This window comes from Caenorhabditis remanei, chromosome X (genome assembly GCF_010183535.1).
Source record: "Caenorhabditis remanei strain PX506 chromosome X, whole genome shotgun sequence".
NCBI lineage: Eukaryota > Metazoa > Nematoda > Chromadorea > Rhabditida > Rhabditidae > Caenorhabditis > Caenorhabditis remanei.
In genome coordinates this window covers 2,657,107-2,675,842 of record NC_071333.1, presented here as the reverse complement: position 1 = coordinate 2,675,842, position 18,736 = coordinate 2,657,107, and the positions used below count along the sequence as shown (strand labels likewise).

Genomic DNA, 18,736 nt, shown 5'->3' with positions numbered 1-18,736 from the left:
TTTATGCAACCTGTGACCCTCCACGTGGAGCTCTTTCCAGAAAATTCCAATAAATACGCGTGCCCTCAATTTAAATTTTCACGTTTTCTCCCCTGAAAAATTGCGAACACCGCGCATATCTTGGCCCTCGACCTCCCGTTTTCCAACTGCGTGTGTAGACTAGTGGTTAGTAGTATCGGCCGAGGATTGGAGGGTCAGGGGTTCGACTCCGTGTAGTGGCGCTCTTTTGTGGTCTTTTGAGTGACTTTTTCGGGGGTAATATCCGACAAGCGAGATTTTTTGAAAACTTTGACTAAATGTAAGTCCCGACTGCAACAATGATGACCTAAATTTTGTGCTTGCCCGATATAGCGACTATTACCATCAAGTAGCCAATACAAAGTTACGTATGTGTACAAAAAATGAGGGCATTTCCTGATTCAATACCTACATTGAAAACAAAACTTTAACGAAGTAGGTCGCGGTGCTGACCGCAAACTTTGTACTGCAAAAAAACTTTGTACTGCAAAATTGTTGCTCATGTGTACATCTATCCAGTGGAATCAAGGTTTTTGTAAAAAAGAAATCTGAAAATGACACTTTTCAGCATTAGGCGGAGAGGCTGGGGCACCTTTGGCGCGTTCGGTGAATTTTGTCGATTTTGACTGTTTTAGATTGCTTTTTGACATAAATCTGTAATTTTCACATGTTTTTTCATTTCTAGTCACGTAAAATTGATATTTTTGTGAAAAAGAAACCTGAAAATGACATTTGTCAGCAGTAGGCAGAGAGTCTGGCGCACCACTGGCGCGTTTGCGAAATTTAGTCGATTTTGACTGTTTTAGATTGCTTTTTGACCAAAATCTGTGATTTTCGAATTGTTTTTCACTTCTAGTCACGTAAAATTGATATTTTTGTAAAAAAGAAACCTGAAAATGACATTTTTCAGCAGTAGGCAGAGAGTCTGGCGCACCATTGGCGCGTTTGCGAAATTTAGTCGATTTTGACTGTTTTAGATTGCTTTTTGACCAAAATCTGTGATTTTCGAATTTTTTTTCACTTCTAGTCACGTAAAATTGATATTTTTGTAAAAAAGAAACCTGAAAATGACATTTGTCAGCAGAAGGCAGAGAGTCTGGCGCAACTTTGGCGCGTTTGCAAAATTTAGTCGATTTTGACTGTTTTAGATTGCTTTTTGACATAAATATGTAATTTTCACTTGTTTTTTTCACTTCTAGTCACGTAAAATTGATTTTTTTGTGAAAAAGAAACCTGAAAATGACATTTTTCAGCAGTAGGCAGAGAGTCTGGCGCACCATTGGCGCGTTTGCGAAATTTAGTCGATTTTGACTGTTTTAGATTGCTTTTTGACCAAAATCTGTGATTTTTACATTTTTTTTCACTTCTAGTCACGTAAAATTGACTTTTTTGTGAAAAAGAAACCTGAAAATGACATTTGTCAGCACTAGGCAGAGAGTCTGGCGCAACTTTGGCGCGTTTGCAAAATTTAGTCGATTTTGACTGTTTTAGATTGCTTTTTGACATAAATATGTAATTTTCACTTGTTTTTTCTTTTCTAGTCACGTAAAATTGACTTTTTTGTGAAAAAGAAACCTGAAAATGACATTTTTCAGCAGTAGGCAGAGAGTCTGGCGCACCATTGGCGCGTTTGCGAAATTTAGTCGATTTTGACTGTTTTAGATTGCTTTTTGACATAAATCTGTAATTTTCACTTGTTTTTTCACTTCTAGTCACGTAAAATTGATCTTTTTGTAAAAAAGAAACCTGAAAATGACATTTTTCAGCAGTAGGCAGAGAGTCTGGCGCACCATTGGCGCGTTTGCGAAATTTAGTCGATTTTGACTGTTTTAGATTGCTTTTTGACCAAAATCTGTGATTTTCGAATTGTTTTTCACTTCTAGTCACGTAAAATTGATATTTTTGTAAAAAAGAAACCTGAAAATGACATTTGTCAGCAGAAGGCAGAGAGTCTGGCGCAACTTTGGCGCGTTTGCAAAATTTAGTCGATTTTGACTGTTTTAGATTGCTTTTTGACATAAATATGTAATTTTCACTTGTTTTTTCACTTCTAGTCACGTAAAATTAATATTTTTGTGAAAAAGAAACCTGAAAATGACATTTTTCAGCAGTAGGCAGAGAGTCTGGCGCACCATTGGCGCGTTTGCGAAATTTAGTCGATTTTGACTGTTTTAGATTGCTTTTTGACCAAAATCTGTGATTTTCACATTTTTTTTTCACTTCTAGTCACGTAAAATTGATATTTTTGTGAAAAAGAAACCTGAAAATGACATTTGTCAGCAGTAGGCAGAGAGTCTGGCGCAACTTTGGCGCGTTTGCAAAATTTAGTCGATTTTGACTGTTTTAGATTGCTTTCTGACATAAATATGTAATTTTCACTTTTTTTTTCACTTCTAGTCACGTAAAATTGATTTTTTTGTGAAAAAGAAACCTGAAAATGACATTTTTCAGCAGTAGGCAGAGAGTCTGGCGCACCATTGGCGCGTTTGCGAAATTTAGTCGATTTTGACTGTTTTTGATTGCTTTTTGACCAAAATCTGTGATTTTTACATTTTTTTTCACTTCTAGTCACGTAAAATTGACTTTTTTGTGAAAAAGAAACCTGAAAATGACATTTGTCAGCACTAGGCAGAGAGTCTGGCGCAACTTTGGCGCGTTTGCAAAATTTAGTCGATTTTGACTGTTTTAGATTGCTTTTTGACATAAATATGTAATTTTCACTTGTTTTTTCTTTTCTAGTCACGTAAAATTGACTTTTTTGTGAAAAAGAAACCTGAAAATGACATTTTTCAGCAGTAGGCAGAGAGTCTGGCGCACCATTGGCGCGTTTGCGAAATTTAGTCGATTTTGACTGTTTTAGATTGCTTTTTGACATAAATCTGTAATTTTCACTTGTTTTTTCACTTCTAGTCACGTAAAATTGATCTTTTTGTAAAAAAGAAACCTGAAAATGACATTTTTCAGCAGTAGGCAGAGAGTCTGGCGCACCATTGGCGCGTTTGCGAAATTTAGTCGATTTTGACTGTTTTAGATTGCTTTTTGACCAAAATCTGTGATTTTCGAATTGTTTTTCACTTCTAGTCACGTAAAATTGATATTTTTGTAAAAAAGAAACCTGAAAATGACATTTGTCAGCAGAAGGCAGAGAGTCTGGCGCAACTTTGGCGCGTTTGCAAAATTTAGTCGATTTTGACTGTTTTAGATTGCTTTTTGACATAAATATGTAATTTTCACTTGTTTTTTTCACTTCTAGTCACGTAAAATTAATATTTTTGTGAAAAAGAAACCTGAAAATGACATTTTTCAGCAGTAGGCAGAGAGTCTGGCGCACCATTGGCGCGTTTGCGAAATTTAGTCGATTTTGACTGTTTTAGATTGCTTTTTGACCAAAATCTGTGATTTTCACATTTTTTTTCACTTCTAGTCACGTAAAATTGATATTTTTGTGAAAAAGAAACCTGAAAATGACATTTGTCAGCAGTAGGCAGAGAGTCTGGCGCAACTTTGGCGCGTTTGCAAAATTTAGTCGATTTTGACTGTTTTAGATTGCTTTCTGACATAAATATGTAATTTTCACTTTTTTTTTCACTTCTAGTCACGTAAAATTGATTTTTTTGTGAAAAAGAAACCTGAAAATGACATTTTTCAGCAGTAGGCAGAGAGTCTGGCGCACCATTGGCGCGTTTGCGAAATTTAGTCGATTTTGACTGTTTTAGATTGCTTTTTGACCGAAATCTGTGATTTTTACATTTTTTTTCACTTCTAGTCACGTAAAATTGACTTTTTTGTGAGAAAGAAACCTGAAAATGACATTTGTCAGCACTAGGCAGAGAGACTGGCGCAACTTTGGCGCGTTTGCAAAATTTAGTCGATTTTGACTGTTTTAGATTGCTTTTTGACATAAATATGTAATTTTCACTTGTTTTTTCTTTTCTAGTCACGTAAAATTGACTTTTTTGTGAAAAAGAAACCTGAAAATGACATTTTTCAGCAGTAGGCAGAGAGTCTGGCGCACCATTGGCGCGTTTGCGAAATTTAGTCGATTTTGACTGTTTTAGATTGCTTTTTGACCAAAATCTGTGATTTTCGAATTGTTTTTCACTTCTAGTCACGTAAAATTGATATTTTTGTGAAAAAGAAACCTGAAAATGACATTTGTCAGCAGAAGGCAGAGAGTCTGGCGCAACTTTGGCGCGTTTGCAAAATTTAGTCGATTTTGACTGTTTTAGATTGCTTTTTGACATAAATATGTAATTTTCACTTGTTTTTTCACTTCTAGTCACGTAAAATTAATGTTTTTGTGAAAAAGAAACCTGAAAATGACATTTTTCAGCAGTAGGCAGAGAGTCTGGCGCACCATTGGCGCGTTTGCGAAATTTAGTCGATTTTGACTGTTTTACATTGCTTTTTGACCAAAATCTGTGATTTTTACATTTTTTTTCACTTCTAGTCACGTAAAATTGACTTTTTTGTGAAAAAGAAACCTGAAAATGACATTTGTCAGCACTAGGCAGAGAGTCTGGCGCAACTTTGGCGCGTTTGCAAAATTTAGTCGATTTTGACTGTTTTAGATTGCTTTTTGACATAAATCTGTAATTTTCACTTGTTTTTTCACTTCTAGTCACGTAAAATTGATCTTTTTGTAAAAAAGAAACCTGAAAATGACATTTTTCAGCAGTAGGCAGAGAGTCTGGCGCACCATTGGCGCGTTTGCGAAATTTAGTCGATTTTGACTGTTTTAGATTGCTTTTTGACCAAAATCTGTGATTTTTACATTTTTTTTCACTTCTAGTCACGTAAAATTGACTTTTTTGTGAAAAAGAAACCTGAAAATGACATTTGTCAGCACTAGGCAGAGAGTCTGGCGCAACTTTGGCGCGTTTGCAAAATTTAGTCGATTTTGACTGTTTTAGATTGCTTTTTGACATAAATATGTAATTTTTACTTGTTTTTTCTTTTCTAGTCACGTAAAATTGACTTTTTTGTAAAAAAGAAACCTGAAAATGACATTTTTCAGCAGTAGGCAGAGAGTCTGGCGCACCATTGGCGCGTTTGCGAAATTTAGTCGATTTTGACTGTTTTAGATTGCTTTTTGACATAAATCTGTAATTTTCACTTGTTTTTTTCACTTCTAGTCACGTAAAATTGATCTTTTTGTAAAAAAGAAACCTGAAAATGACATTTTTCAGCAGTAGGCAGAGAGTCTGGCGCACCATTGGCGCGTTTGCGAAATTTAGTCGATTTTGACTGTTTTAGATTGCTTTTTGACCAAAATCTGTGATTTTCGAATTGTTTTTCACTTCTAGTCACGTAAAATTGATATTTTTGTGAAAAAGAAACCTGAAAATGACATTTGTCAGCAGAAGGCAGAGAGTCTGGCGCAACTTTGGCGCGTTTGCAAAATTTAGTCGATTTTGACTGTTTTAGATTGCTTTTTGACATAAATATGTAATTTTCACTTGTTTTTTCACTTCTAGTCACGTAAAATTAATGTTTTTGTGAAAAAGAAACCTGAAAATGACATTTTTCAGCAGTAGGCAGAGAGTCTGGCGCACCATTGGCGCGTTTGCGAAATTTAGTCGATTTTGACTGTTTTAGATTGCTTTTTGACCAAAATCTGTGATTTTCACATTTTTTTTCACTTCTAGTCACGTAAAATTGATTTTTTTGTGAAAAAGAAACCTGAAAATGACATTTTTCAGCAGTAGGCAGAGAGTCTGGCGCACCATTGGCGCGTTTGCGAAATTTAGTCGATTTTGACTGTTTTTGATTGCTTTTTGACCAAAATCTGTGATTTTTACATTTTTTTTCACTTCTAGTCACGTAAAATTGACTTTTTTGTGAAAAAGAAACCTGAAAATGACATTTGTCAGCACTAGGCAGAGAGTCTGGCGCAACTTTGGCGCGTTTGCAAAATTTAGTCGATTTTGACTGTTTTAGATTGCTTTTTGACATAAATATGTAATTTTCACTTGTTTTTTCTTTTCTAGTCACGTAAAATTGACTTTTTTGTGAAAAAGAAACCTGAAAATGACATTTTTCAGCAGTAGGCAGAGAGTCTGGCGCACCATTGGCGCGTTTGCGAAATTTAGTCGATTTTGACTGTTTTAGATTGCTTTTTGACATAAATCTGTAATTTTCACTTGTTTTTTCACTTCTAGTCACGTAAAATTGATCTTTTTGTAAAAAAGAAACCTGAAAATGACATTTTTCAGCAGTAGGCAGAGAGTCTGGCGCACCATTGGCGCGTTTGCGAAATTTAGTCGATTTTGACTGTTTTAGATTGCTTTTTGACCAAAATCTGTGATTTTCGAATTGTTTTTCACTTCTAGTCACGTAAAATTGATATTTTTGTAAAAAAGAAACCTGAAAATGACATTTGTCAGCACGGGGGTAACAGCGATGAACCTCAAATTCCTCTCGTAAATCGACACCGAGAGAGACGCGTTGCGTGCGCGTCGCGGCTCCCTTCAAGTGATAAGCCGCGAAGCTCGTTTTTTCGTCAAAAAAGCTCAATTTTCTTCATTTTTTTCTTGTTTAAAACCGACTTTTCGTACATTTACTTTGTTTTTCGTTCGAAATATTATTACAGAACCGAAAAAACTTTTTTTAATGCAGCGAAAAATGGACAAAATCAATGTACAAGTCAAGGCAAACATTTCAGGTTATTTTTTCCACGTATTTTTTCCGTTTAGACAGTTTTCCCGTAGATTAATGAATAAAACTTTAAGGTTTCTACTTCTACGTCTTGCCAGCAGCTGAAATTGTGAATCTTTGGCTCAAATTCACCTTAACAACGCTTCTTCGAAATTCAGTGTAAATTTTTCATTATTTCTCTATTTTTGCTTTGTTTTTGTTTTACAATTTTAATAAAATTGATGTTGTTCGAAAGTTTTTGTTGTAAACGTCACCAGCTATTAGTATTCTCACAGTTTTCCGTGTCTAAAATCTCCTAAAATTCTTTGTCTTTCTCGCATTTTTCAAAGTCTCTACATTCAAAATGGTGTTTCCTGAAACAGGAAAATGTAGTTCTAGTTGATTTAGCCTTTTTCTGCAAAACAGACACGTTTCTATTATGTTTTCAGTGGAAAAAGCAGATTTCTCATAGCGCCCAGCGCCGTCCGCCGCGTCGCGGCTTATTCCGTTCGAGGCGACGCGGCTCTCGTATCAACGGAGCGCGTTTTCGCGAGGTTCAGCGCTGTTACCCAGTGTGTCAGCAGAAGGCAGAGAGTCTGGCGCAACTTTGGCGCGTTTGCAAAATTTAGTCGATTTTGACTGTTTTAGATTGCTTTTTGACATAAATATGTAATTTTCACTTGTTTTTTCACTTCTAGTCACGTAAAATTAATATTTTTGTGAAAAGAAACCTGAAAATGACATTTTTCAGCAGTAGGCAGAGAGTCTGGCGCACCATTGGCGCGTTTGCGAAATTTAGTCGATTTTGACTGTTTTAGATTGCTTTTTGACCAAAATCTGTGATTTTCACATTTTTTTTCACTTCTAGTCACGTAAAATTGATATTTTTGTGAAAAAGAAACCTGAAAATGACATTTGTCAGCAGTAGGCAGAGAGTCTGGCGCAACTTTGGCGCGTTTGCAAAATTTAGTCGATTTTGACTGTTTTAGATTGCTTTCTGACATAAATATGTAATTTTCACTTTTTTTTTCACTTCTAGTCACGTAAAATTGATTTTTTTGTGAAAAAGAAACCTGAAAATGACATTTTTCAGCAGTAGGCAGAGAGTCTGGCGCACCATTGGCGCGTTTGCGAAATTTAGTCGATTTTGACTGTTTTAGATTGCTTTTTGACCGAAATCTGTGATTTTTACATTTTTTTTTCACTTCTAGTCACGTAAAATTGACTTTTTTGTGAGAAAGAAACCTGAAAATGACATTTGTCAGCACTAGGCAGAGAGACTGGCGCAACTTTGGCGCGTTTGCAAAATTTAGTCGATTTTGACTGTTTTAGATTGCTTTTTGACATAAATATGTAATTTTCACTTGTTTTTTCTTTTCTAGTCACGTAAAATTGACTTTTTTGTGAAAAAGAAACCTGAAAATGACATTTTTCAGCAGTAGGCAGAGAGTCTGGCGCACCATTGGCGCGTTTGCGAAATTTAGTCGATTTTGACTGTTTTAGATTGCTTTTTGACCAAAATCTGTGATTTTCGAATTGTTTTTCACTTCTAGTCACGTAAAATTGATATTTTTGTGAAAAAGAAACCTGAAAATGACATTTGTCAGCAGAAGGCAGAGAGTCTGGCGCAACTTTGGCGCGTTTGCAAAATTTAGTCGATTTTGACTGTTTTAGATTGCTTTTTGACATAAATATGTAATTTTCACTTGTTTTTTCACTTCTAGTCACGTAAAATTAATGTTTTTGTGAAAAAGAAACCTGAAAATGACATTTTTCAGCAGTAGGCAGAGAGTCTGGCGCACCATTGGCGCGTTTGCGAAATTTAGTCGATTTTGACTGTTTTAGATTGCTTTTTGACCAAAATCTGTGATTTTTACATTTTTTTTCACTTCTAGTCACGTAAAATTGACTTTTTTGTGAAAAAGAAACCTGAAAATGACATTTGTCAGCACTAGGCAGAGAGTCTGGCGCAACTTTGGCGCGTTTGCAAAATTTAGTCGATTTTGACTGTTTTAGATTGCTTTTTGACATAAATCTGTAATTTTCACTTGTTTTTTTCACTTCTAGTCACGTAAAATTGATCTTTTTGTAAAAAAGAAACCTGAAAATGACATTTTTCAGCAGTAGGCAGAGAGTCTGGCGCACCATTGGCGCGTTTGCGAAATTTAGTCGATTTTGACTGTTTTAGATTGCTTTTTGACCAAAATCTGTGATTTTTACATTTTTTTTCACTTCTAGTCACGTAAAATTGACTTTTTTGTGAAAAAGAAACCTGAAAATGACATTTGTCAGCACTAGGCAGAGAGTCTGGCGCAACTTTGGCGCGTTTGCAAAATTTAGTCGATTTTGACTGTTTTAGATTGCTTTTTGACATAAATATGTAATTTTCACTTGTTTTTTCTTTTCTAGTCACGTAAAATTGACTTTTTTGTAAAAAAGAAACCTGAAAATGACATTTTTCAGCAGTAGGCAGAGAGTCTGGCGCACCATTGGCGCGTTTGCGAAATTTAGTCGATTTTGACTGTTTTAGATTGCTTTTTGACATAAATCTGTAATTTTCACTTGTTTTTTCACTTCTAGTCACGTAAAATTGATCTTTTTGTAAAAAAGAAACCTGAAAATGACATTTTTCAGCAGTAGGCAGAGAGTCTGGCGCACCATTGGCGCGTTTGCGAAATTTAGTCGATTTTGACTGTTTTAGATTGCTTTTTGACCAAAATCTGTGATTTTCGAATTGTTTTTCACTTCTAGTCACGTAAAATTGATATTTTTGTAAAAAAGAAACCTGAAAATGACATTTGTCAGCAGAAGGCAGAGAGTCTGGCGCAACTTTGGCGCGTTTGCAAAATTTAGTCGATTTTGACTGTTTTAGATTGCTTTTTGACATAAATATGTAATTTTCACTTGTTTTTTCACTTCTAGTCACGTAAAATTAATGTTTTTGTGAAAAAGAAACCTGAAAATGACATTTTTCAGCAGTAGGCAGAGAGTCTGGCGCACCATTGGCGCGTTTGCGAAATTTAGTCGATTTTGACTGTTTTAGATTGCTTTTTGACCAAAATCTGTGATTTTCACATTTTTTTTCACTTCTAGTCACGTAAAATTGATATTTTTGTGAAAAAGAAACCTGAAAATGACATTTGTCAGCAGTAGGCAGAGAGTCTGGCGCAACTTTGGCGCGTTTGCAAAATTTAGTCGATTTTGACTGTTTTAGATTGCTTTCTGACATAAATATGTAATTTTCACTTGTTTTTTCACTTCTAGTCACGTAAAATTGATTTTTTTGTGAAAAAGAAACCTGAAAATGACATTTTTCAGCAGTAGGCAGAGAGTCTGGCGCACCATTGGCGCGTTTGCGAAATTTAGTCGATTTTGACTGTTTTAGATTGCTTTTTGACCAAAATCTGTGATTTTTACATTTTTTTTCACTTCTAGTCACGTAAAATTGACTTTTTTGTGAAAAAGAAACCTGAAAATGACATTTGTCAGCACTATGCAGAGATTCTGGCGCAACTTTGGCGCGTTTGCAAAATTTAGTCGATTTTGACTGTTTTAGATTGCTTTTTGACATAAATATGTAATTTTCACTTGTTTTTTCACTTCTAGTCACGTAAAATTAATATTTTTGTGAAAAAGAAACCTGAAAAGGACATTTTTCAGCAGTAGGCAGAGAGTCTGGCGCACCATTGGCGCGTTTGCGAAATTTAGTCGATTTTGACTGTTTTAGATTGCTTTTTGACCAAAATCTGTGATTTTCACATTTTTTTTCACTTCTAGTCACGTAAAATTGATATTTTTGTGAAAAAGAAACCTGAAAATGACATTTGTCAGCAGTAGGCAGAGAGTCTGGCGCAACTTTGGCGCGTTTACAAAATTTAGTCGATTTTGACTGTTTTAGATTGCTTTTTGACATAAATATGTAATTTTCACTTGTTTTTTCTTTTCTAGTCACGTAAAATTGATTTTTTTGTGAAAAAGAAACCTGAAAATGACATTTTTCAGCAGTAGGCAGAGAGTCTGGCGCACCATTGGCGCGTTTGCGAAATTTAGTCGATTTTGACTGTTTTAGATTGCTTTTTGACCAAAAGGTTCAAGTATGGGCAGACGTAGTCTGGGTTCTACCCTTTCACATCCTTTTCTAGCTTTTCAAACAAAATTCTCCATAAACCTTGATTTTTTGTGCAGAAACGACATTTCGTAGCTGCTAAACAGCGTTTTAGACAATTTCTGCTCTCCTGGGGGCATCACATTCATATCTAGTATTGATAATTTTCTCTCTCTCTCTTAAAATCTCTGCCGGGACTGATGCTTTTCAGCATTTTGAATCAAATTTTTCCATAAAAATTGATCTATTTCGCAGATACTATAGTCTAAGGCTGTTAAATAGCCTTTTCAGACAGTTTACAGTCCTGGGGGCATCAGATTTATGTCATGTTCCAGTCCTACCTCTATCTATGAAATGATCTCCTGATAATACTAATTATCTATTGATGTATCCAGTGATCTCCTGATAAAATCAATTTTCTTTTGATAGAACCAATTATCTCTCGAGAGACACGACTGTCTTTTGAAAAAACCAACCATCTCTTGAAAAAATCAACTACCTCTTGATAACACCAGTTTTCTCCTGATGAAATTGTTTGTCACCAGACAAAATCAATTATCTCTTGATAAAACCAAATTTCTCTTGATAACAGAATTGTCTACTGATTAAATTATCTGTCTCCTGATGAAACCAATTATCTCCTAATTAACCAAATCGGAGCTGGTTGAAAACCAATTATCTATTGAGAAAACCATCTTCGGAAAAAACAAATTTATTTCGTGATTTTGAATGATACAGACGAGGCGCGAGACCAAACCGTTGGAATCGAATATTGAATTGATTGATAAAAGAAAATATTTGAAATGAAATTAAAATTGATTATGGAAAATAAATTTGTAGATTTGAAAAGAAAATGAAAAGGAAAAGAAATGATAAGGAAATATTTGAATGCACGTTGAACGATTTAAAAAAAGAGACAATTCAGAGGAAAATTAGAAGAAAAAATGAAAAAAGGGATAGTACATGATGCATTTTTTATTTTAGTAATCGTCAAGTGAGAACATCTGCAATTTGAGCTTTCCATCATACGTGTAGGCCAAATCCGATTCCTTGGAGAAGTCAGGGATTGCAGCGTCCAGGAACGTGTTGATGAACGAGAAATTGGTTGTCTTCTCGTCGAAGCATGCAGAAAGATTCAACCAAATCAGCTTGATCCACATATGTTCCCCCACCAAATCCGGAAGCTCGAATTGGGTCTGAAATTTCATTGTATACTCGAGCATCTTCTCTAAAAACTAACGATGTGAGATTTGTAGAAGATTGATTCACGACGCGTCATTTCAGGCATTTTCCCCAACAGCTTCAAGCAAAGAATCGCTGTGTGGCAATGGTTCTCCGATTGATGATAAGAGGGCACATCCTGGCGATTGAACAATCTCATGAAGCTCGATCTTCTTTTGGCTGGCTGATTGATTTCCGTCGAATCTCCGAAATCACACAGCCGAACTCGAACTCTCTGAAATAATTATTATATTTTATGAAATTGTTCTATTAGCAGCCCACCCCTTTTTACAACTGCGACCAACCGCAAACGAGAGAGTATTGGCGACAGATGCTCAGTTTTTTCTTGCGCCGAACCAAATTTTTAGAGTTTTTGATCTATTTTCAAAATTTTTCTTAATAATTAACAAAATATGATTAAAAAATACAGAGAATAGATCAAAAGCAGTGGGATTTTGTATCGTCGTAAGGAGACTATCTCGTTTGCAGTGGGACGCTGTTGTGATAAAAATGATGGGCTTAAAAACACTTACTCTGTTTCTCAACTGGAGAAGAACATTCGAGGCCTGAATGTCTCGATGGACATATCCTTTGCGATGGAGGTAATCGACGGCGGTATGCACAATATGAGACAATCTGACCACATTCTTGTTTGTAAGGGGGTCCCGATTTCTCTTAACCACTTTTTCCAAATCTTCTCCCGCATCTTCGGTCACTAAAAAATAGAAAAATATATCAAACCTTAAAAATTATATAATTACCGAGGAATGTGTATTTCCCAGATTCACCCCCATAGACAAAGTTCGGGAAGTACATCTTTCCATCGAGTTGACGTAGAATTTTGAGTTCCGTGGCGTGTTTGATGTGATTTTTCTTAAATCCCACTTTCGCTACTTCGCTAAAATCAAGACTTTGATCGGGAGCAGTGGTCGCCAGAAACGTCGCCGAAAACGATCCTTCGCCAATTTTCATCCCGACATGAAGTTGAATCGTTTTGTCCTTACTGATCTCTTTATTGACGTCATCAGCGTTCCTAGAAAATTGAAATTATTAGAAATGCATTTTTGTTATTTGTGAAGGAAAATGCTTAACTATTTTTTAAAATTTTGTGTATGCCGATATAGCGACTATTACCATCAAGTAGCCAATACAAAGTTACGTATGTGTACAAAAAATGAGGGCATGTTTCCTGATTCAATACCTACATTGAAAACAAAACTTTAACGAAGTAGGTCGCGGTGCTGACCGCAAACTTTGTACTGCAAAAAAACTTTGTACTGCAAAGTTGTAGCTCATGTGTACATCTATCCAGTGAAATCAAGGTTTTTGTAAAAAAGAAATCTGAAAATGACACTTTTCAGCATTAGGCAAAGAGGCTGGGGCACCTTTGGCGCGTTCGGTGAATTTTGTCCATTTTGACTATTTTCGATTGCTTTTTGACTAAAATCTGTAATTTTCACATGTTTTTTTACTTCTAGTCACGTAAAATCGATAGTTTTGTGAAAAAGAAATCTGAAAATGACACATTTCAGCAGTAGGGGGAGAGGCTGGCGCACCTTTGGCGCGTTTGCGAAATTTGGTCGATTTTGACTGTTTTAGATTGCTTTTTGTCATAAATCTGTAATTTTCACATGTTGTTTTACTTCTGATCACGTAAAATTGATATTTGTGGAAAAAAGAAACCTGAAAATGACATTTTTCAGCAGTAGGCGGAAAGGCTGGGGCACCTTTGGCGCGTTCGTTGAATTTTGTCGATTTTGACTATTTTCGATTGCTTTTTGACATTAATCTGTACTTTTCACATGTTTTTTCATTTCTGATCACGTAAAATCGATATTTTTGTAAATAAGAAATCTGAAAATGACACTTTTCAGCAGTAGGCGGAGAGGCTGGCGCACCTTTGGCGCGTTTGCGAAATTTGGTCGATTTTGACTGTTTTAGATTGCTTTTTGTCATAAATCTGTAATTTTCACATGTTTTTTCACTTCTGATCACGTAAAATTGATATTTTTGGAAAAAAGAAATCTGAAAATGACACTTTTCAGCAGTAGGCGGAGAGGCTGGGGCACCTTTGGCGCGTTTGCGAAATTTGGTTGATTTCGACTGTTTTAGATTGCTTTTTGACATAAATCTGTAATTTCACATGTTTTTTTACTTCTAGTCACGTAAAATCGATGTTTTTGTGAAAAAGAAATCTGAAAATGACACATTTCAGCAGTAGGCGGAGAGGCTGGCGCACCTTTGGCGCGTTTGCGAAATTTGGTCGATTTTGACTGTTTTAGATTGCTTTTTGTCATAAATCTGTAATTTTCACATGTTTTTTTACTTCTGATCACGTAAAATTGATATTTGTGGAAAAAAGAAACCTGAAAATGACATTTTTCAGCAGTAGGCGGAAAGGCTGGGGCACCTTTGGCGCGTTCGTTGAATTTTGTCGATTTTGACTATTTTCGATTGCTTTTTGACATAAATCTGTAATTTTCTCATGTTTTTTAACTTCTAGTCACGTAAATTTGATATTTTTGGAAAAAAGAAACCTGAAAATAACATTTTTCAGCAGTAGGCGGAGAGGCTGGCGCACCTTTGGCGCGTTTGCGAAATTTGGTCGATTTTGACTATTTTCATACTTGCAACGGGCCGGGCCGGGCCGGGCCGGGCCAGGCCGGGCCGATTTGAGAATTTTCACCGGCCCGGCCCGGCCCGGGTCACAGTACAAAAATTTGAAATTTTGAATTTTTTTGAAAATTTTTTGATTTTTTCGCAAAAAAGTCGAATTTTCGACTATGTTTTTACACATCGATAAAACTCAAGTTTACATAGGATTTTTGACTATTTTTGACGAAAATTTCAAAAAATGTCGAAAAATTTTGTGAAAAAGTTGTGCTCATTTTTTGACTCCGGGCCGACCGGGCCGGGCCGGGCCGGCAACTTTCTCTACCGGCCCGGCCCGGCCCGGCCCGGCCCGATATTTTGCAAGTCTGACTATTTTCGATTGCTTTTTGACATAAATCTGTACTTTTCACGTGTTTTTTCATTTCTGATCACGTAAAATCGATATTTTTGTAAAAAAGAAATCTGAAAATGACACTTTTCAGCAGTAGGCGGAAAGGCTGTGGCACCTTTGACGCGTTTGCGAAATTTGGTTGATTTTGACTGTTTTAGATTGCTTTTTGACATAAATCTGTAATTTTCACATGTTTTTTTACTTCTAGTCACGTAAAATCGATATTTTTGTGAAAAAGAAATCTGAAAATGACACATTTCAGCAGTAGGCGGAGAGGCTGGCGCACCTTTGGCGCGTTTGCGAAATTTGGTCGATTTTGACTGTTTTAGATTGCTTTTTGTCATAAATCTGTAATTTTCACATGTTTTTTCACTTCTGATCACGTAAAATTGATATTTTTGGAAAAAAGAAATCTGAAAATGACACTTTTCAGCAGTAGGCGGAGAGTCTGGGGCACCTTTGGCGCGTTTGCGAAATTTGGTTGATTTTGACTGTTTTAGATTGCTTTTTGACATAAATCTGTAATTTTCACATGTTTTCCCACTTCTCGTCACTTAAAATTTTTATTTTTGTGAAAAAGAAACCAGAAAATGACATTTTTCAGCAGTAGGCAGAGAGACTGGCGCATCTTTGGCGCGTTCGCTGAATTTGGTCGATTTTGACTGTTTTATATTGCTTTTTGACATAAATCTGTAATTTTCACATGTTTTTCCATTTTTCGTCATTTAAAATTGATATTTTTGTGAAAAAAAAACCAGAAAATGACACTTTTCAGGGCTAATTCTCATAGGCTATGCGATTATTTGCTATAACTCAAAAAGCTATTTTTGCTCAGTTGCTATGCTGTCTCTTTTGCTATATGAAGTGTCTCTTCTGCTATTTTGGCTCATCTGCTATGGAAATGGAGTTCCTTGCATGGCTCAAATGCTATCATCTGACTCAAATGTTATGGCTGAACTCATATTCTATAAAATGCTCTTTTGCGTCATGGAAGGTAAGAAATTTTTACTAAAAGCAAATGTAGTCGAACTTTTGCTCAGGTTTCAAGTCGTATTCTACATCGGACCACGGCCAAGATTAAGGTTCCCACCAGAAACCTGGAACGTTGTAGGAAGATCGGTTCGTAAGTTGCCAAGAACCACCAATACGGTGGAATCTTCGCATCGTAACTTGGAAAGATGCATCCAATGCACAAGGGGACGCTCAACTCCTTTGATATTTGAGCTGCTCAAATGCCTCCGGCAAGATGCCAGCAACTTGAAATTTGACAAAGAAGCTATGTCCATCGATCCAACATACCAAGTTTGTACTTCGAGAGATGTAGTTATAATTAAAACATTATTTACAGATTTCAAGTCAAAGAAAATTGAAGAATGAGTTAAAAGACTCTCGCATCATAGCCGTGTTGACAAACACGAGAGGACTGAAAGGAATCATTTACCTCAGGGCGATGCGGGCGGCTAGGAAATATATCTAATGTTTTTTATAACAATGTTTTTTTGTTTTTTTAATGTTGTGTTTTGTTGTTGAAGAAAATGAAAAAAACCAAAAAAAAAGTTTTGCCACCAATGGGGGTCGAACCTTGGTACTCAGATTGATACCAAAAATCCGAAAACAAAAAACAAAAAAGTTTTGCGACCAGTGGGGGTCGAACCTTGGTACTCAGATTGATACCAAAAATCCGAAAACAAAAAACAAAAAAGTTTTGCGACCAGTGGGGGTCGAACTTTGGTACTCAGATTGATACCAAAAAGGCAAAATAATGAAATAATAAAAAATACCAGTACCCGGAGTCGAACCCCGGACCTTCTGAACCATAATACAGCCTACTTTTCTAAATAAATTTTACACGTGTTTCACCGGTGTCGAAATGTCTGGTGTCAAAATGTCCCGGAGACGCTGAAAAGTGTCATTTTCAGATTTCTTTTTTACGAAAATATCAATTTTAAATGACTAGAAACGAAAAAACATGTGAAAATTACAGATTTATGTCAAAAAGCAATCGAAAATAGTCCAAATCGACAAAATTCAACGAACGCGCCAAAGGTGTATCAGTCTCTCTGCCAGCCCATAATCCAAGGGTACATCGAAAAAGGATACATCGTGATCATAGGGTACATTGAATCGAAGGGATTTTCGGCGAATTGTCTTCACTTTGGGCTGGTTGCCACTGAGCGAGGGTTGGGCAAGAGTTGGGCGAGGGTGAGGTTGAAGGAGTGGGATTGTGAGCGAGGATGGAGTGGGCAAGATGCCCAATTGTAGGGCAATTCGCCCACTTTTTAAACATGCGCTCTACTGCACTCTGGAAATCATCAGATTTGCAGCCACGTTATTTATTATTTTTCTAATTTATTCGTTTTAAATACACTATTCTATCAAATGCATGTTTCTAAAGTCCTGGGAAAGATGCGGTTGGAGAGTAAAGGAGATATTCGTAAGTGAAATAACTGATAGATCCACAATAAAATAATTTGAGACTTCAGAACACTGTTCGATGGAAATGAACTATTCTCTATTCGGATCTTCTAACGGCAGCTACTGATTTGACTGTCGGCACTTCGACTTTCTGATGCTAGCCACACGGATTTGACTCATTCAAGTAAGTGGTGTCTTATGGGGACGGCAGCTCATGATTCGACTTCTTCCTTTGCTAAACAGTATCTTGCTAGTGTTATGGGCTCGGCACAGGCCAACAGAAATCGTCACTCAGCCATCCAGGCTCACAGTCAGCAACATCGTCTGCGTCTTAGAACCATGTCCAGCACACAGCAACTCAATTGATCGATCTGCACGACCAAAGCTTGCCCAGCAAACTTCCCCAAAAACGGAGCACAAGGATTGTAAAACTGAAAAGAAATTTGGGATTGTAGAAGAAGTTTCAGTACTGAGCAAAGTGGATAAAATTGTCAATTTGCACTAAAATGGCACTGAAAATAGCAAATGTTTATTTTTCAATAGTCACAAGGCTTTGGATAGCTTAATAAGTAAGAAAGCTTTGATTTAAAGCAAAAGTTTCCTTGAACTATCATTTTTGTTTTCAAAAATCAATGAAAGCTGTGAATATACAAAAAATCTTGAGATGACGTCATTAACTTGTTATCTCCCTAAATAACCAAGTAAATTCTTGAATAACCAGTTATTTCCTGAAATGACCAATTATCTCCTGGGAAAACCGATTTTCTCCTGAAATAACCAATTATCGTTAACAGGCCCAAAAAAAATCTTCTGAGAATATCATGAAAAACACTATTATTTCCTGAAAGAAAAACCAATTAACTCTTGAGAAAACTAATTATTTTTATAGAACCATGATTCTCCACTGATAAAACAGTTATCTCTTGAGAAAAACAATTATCTCCTGATAATACCAATTACCTCTTGAAAAACCCAGTTGTCTCTTGAGAAACCTAATTGTCTCCTGATAATACCAATTATCTCTTGAAAAACACGATTTTCTCCTGAAACAACCAATTATCTCTAAATAAGCCTAATTGTTTTGTAATAAAACCAATTAGCTCTTGGAAACCCCAACGATCTATTGAGAAAACCAATTATCTGTTGAGAAACGTAATTGTCTTTTTAATTTTTATCTTCTCTCTCACAATCTCCGCCGGGACTGATTCTTTTCAGCATTTCGAATCAAAATTTTCCATAAAAATTGATCTATTTCGCAGATACCATAGTCTAATGCTGTTAAACAGCTTTTTCAGACAGTTTACAGTCCTGGGGGCATCAGATTTCTTTTTCTCTTT

At 36.0% G+C, this 18,736-nt stretch overlaps 2 protein-coding genes across 2 annotated transcripts; one reads left to right on the top strand and one right to left on the bottom strand.

The window, feature by feature from the left end:
* Positions 1–11,739: 11,739 nt before the first annotated feature.
* Positions 11,740–12,952, bottom strand: GCK72_022526 (uncharacterized protein; the record flags this gene model as incomplete). Its single annotated transcript, XM_053734883.1, has 4 exons — positions 11,740–11,955; positions 12,000–12,215; positions 12,514–12,695; positions 12,742–12,952. 4 exons carry the CDS (start codon positions 12,950–12,952, stop codon positions 11,740–11,742), a joined length of 825 nt encoding a protein of 274 aa, XP_053578449.1.
* Positions 12,953–15,824: 2,872 nt separating this feature from the next.
* On the top strand, positions 15,825–16,461 carry GCK72_022525 (uncharacterized protein; the record flags this gene model as incomplete). The annotated part of the gene is made up of 3 exons (XM_053734882.1): positions 15,825–15,978; positions 16,033–16,286; positions 16,333–16,461. The coding sequence occupies 3 exons, from the start codon at positions 15,825–15,827 to the stop codon at positions 16,459–16,461; spliced, it is 537 nt and encodes a 178-aa protein (XP_053578448.1).
* Between the last annotated feature and the right edge of the window lie 2,275 nt (positions 16,462–18,736).